Source organism: Zingiber officinale, chromosome 7B (genome assembly GCF_018446385.1).
Source record: "Zingiber officinale cultivar Zhangliang chromosome 7B, Zo_v1.1, whole genome shotgun sequence".
In the NCBI taxonomy this organism is placed as follows: domain Eukaryota; kingdom Viridiplantae; phylum Streptophyta; class Magnoliopsida; order Zingiberales; family Zingiberaceae; genus Zingiber; species Zingiber officinale.
Window position 1 is genome coordinate 50,418,500 of NC_055999.1, and position 2,234 is coordinate 50,420,733.

General features: G+C 43.8%; 1 protein-coding gene across 1 annotated transcript; it reads left to right on the forward strand.

Annotated features, from left to right (window-relative positions):
• Nucleotides 1-1,295: 1,295 nt before the first annotated feature.
• On the forward strand, nucleotides 1,296-2,014 carry LOC122004337 (uncharacterized mitochondrial protein AtMg00530). Its single transcript, XM_042559243.1, is given in 4 exon segments — nucleotides 1,296-1,348; nucleotides 1,684-1,864; nucleotides 1,866-1,902; nucleotides 1,905-2,014. Coding segments are annotated over 4 exon segments (381 nt in total).
• The last annotated feature ends 220 nt before the right edge of the window (nucleotides 2,015-2,234 follow it).

The following is a 2,234-nucleotide window of genomic DNA, read 5'->3' on the forward strand; positions in this document are numbered from 1 at the left end:
TGCCTTAGGCGCATCTATTCCCGAATGATATCATTCACCATACCCCCTTAGGGACTTGAATACTCTTCTATGGGTGGTAATCGGTAGATAAAAAGATCAACATTGGTCCAAGAGGAGGAGATCACCTAGCCGATCCCGAATAGCCCGATCTTTATTTCAACCGATCCTCCGCGTCATAACCTAAACTAAATATATATATATATATATATATATATATATTTCTTTATGGAAGATAGTCGGCCCACTTTTAGCCGAAAAAGCGATTATGCCTGTTCTAGCCCTACCATCCGCCCCCTATCATAATAGAAAGGGGTACTTTCGAGCTGATCTGTAACGGATCAAGGCGACCGAGAGGACACATACTTCCATAATATTCCTTAAATGGGCAAGACTCGGCATGCGAGAAGTATAAATTACTTATATACTACATAGATCTTGATTGATTTGGATGCAATGGAAATCTTGACTCCAAAAAAAAGCCATCCCATGAGTATACATGACCCCACTACCTATATAAAGCGTACATCCCTGCTTAGGGAGTAGGTCAAAGCTTTTTATAAGAAAAGTCAAAAGCTGGAATCCGTGAAGACAAGACCCCCTAAGAGTGTCTTGTAAACCAATTATTCGATCTGGAGATCCCAGCAAGGCTGCCGGAGACATCACTAAACCCAGGGATGTCTCTTGCAAAGAAGAATTCGTAGGGAATTACCCAGAACCCCAGTCCAGCCTACCCGACGGATAGAATATAGAATATACTGTCAGCCCTTATTATACGTAGGCGAATAATGACCCTATTTGTATGCGCATCCACATGATGGGCACGTTCCGACGATCTCCCGCAACGAGAACCTAACACATGGTTTATTGATATAGTAAGCTGATTAATAAAATTGATCATAGGTTGGTAGAATATTGAGTTCCGCTTAGGCTACGTGTTCTGTTCACGCGCTACTATGCCGCACATAGGATCTTAGACATCGTCCCCTTTCGGGAACCCCTTCTTACTAGTAGGGGCTAAGCCTGATGCAAATATACCGAAAAAAGAAGATCTCTATGGTCGATTCTACGAAGAGTAAATTCGCCCTTTATGTTATGGCTCGTCTTGCGCTTAGTCACTCGCTCGGATAGGGGAGCAGCAAGTCTTTTCTGAAAGAACTCGCGCCCCTTATCTAAAATAGTTATATGTGTAAATATATATATATATATATTAGATACTAACTCTTTGGTTGGATCGGACAGGGACTTCTATAAAGATCTTTCCACTCATTCATCATACTCAAAGTCGAAGTCACGGCATGGGGGCTCGGAAAAAGAACGAGAATCGGTGTCGTGGTGGTGCGGAGAGATGGTGATTTCTTGTATAGAAGAATAGATCCGCGGACCAGATGCGAACCGATCGACCGCTATCTAAGAGAAGATAAGTAGTTCTTTTATCATTCAAGGGCAAGGTACGAAGATGTAGCAGCTTGCCTAGATCTCGTATTTCCCGTCGGTCAAACCAACGATTCTCTTCTTAAAGTAATAGAGAGAGTCTATTTCTTTTTCGATTTTGCCGGTATGTAGCTCCGTGAGCTAGGAGCGCATCATCGGGGCAGGGCGAAAACGAACATAGGATCATCATCATGGCCCTTTTCTTGTTTCTTTTGCTTGTGTCCGGTCCGTTGTTTGTGTTTTTTTTCTAAGGCTTATCCGGGGGCTGCTGCTCTGGGGCATCCAATTCCTCAAATTTGTTTTGCTGCCGATCTCACATCGAGAGCAGCTCCTTCTTGTTCAGGGTCATCAGATGACAGATCTTCCAGAGATTCTGAGAAATCGATCAAGCGGGAGGCTACCCTCGACTCACCTCTTAATCTATAAAAAAACCCCTCCCCAGAGGAGAGTAGAAGCTCCAGAATGAGTATGCCCTGATTCCCGGATTCATTCTCATCCTGATCCACCATGAAATTTGAGGAATCTACTAAAACATTATAGGAGAGGGCTTGTAATGATCTTCTCAAAGATCACAAGGTGCTGAAGAGGGGGATCTGTAGGTTTTTGTGAAAGGGATGCTGAAATCATGTTATTGCTGAAAATCAAAACTGACTCTATTTGATGTCGATTCATCCACACTTCCATTCCTTGTAGAGGAAAGCAAAGAGCTTGCTGGCTGGGAGCTGTATGAGCGGTCACGTCCACGTACGGCTCCGTGAGAAGGTGGACGGAAATGGCCTTGTTGTACCTCACTCCCGTCTTCA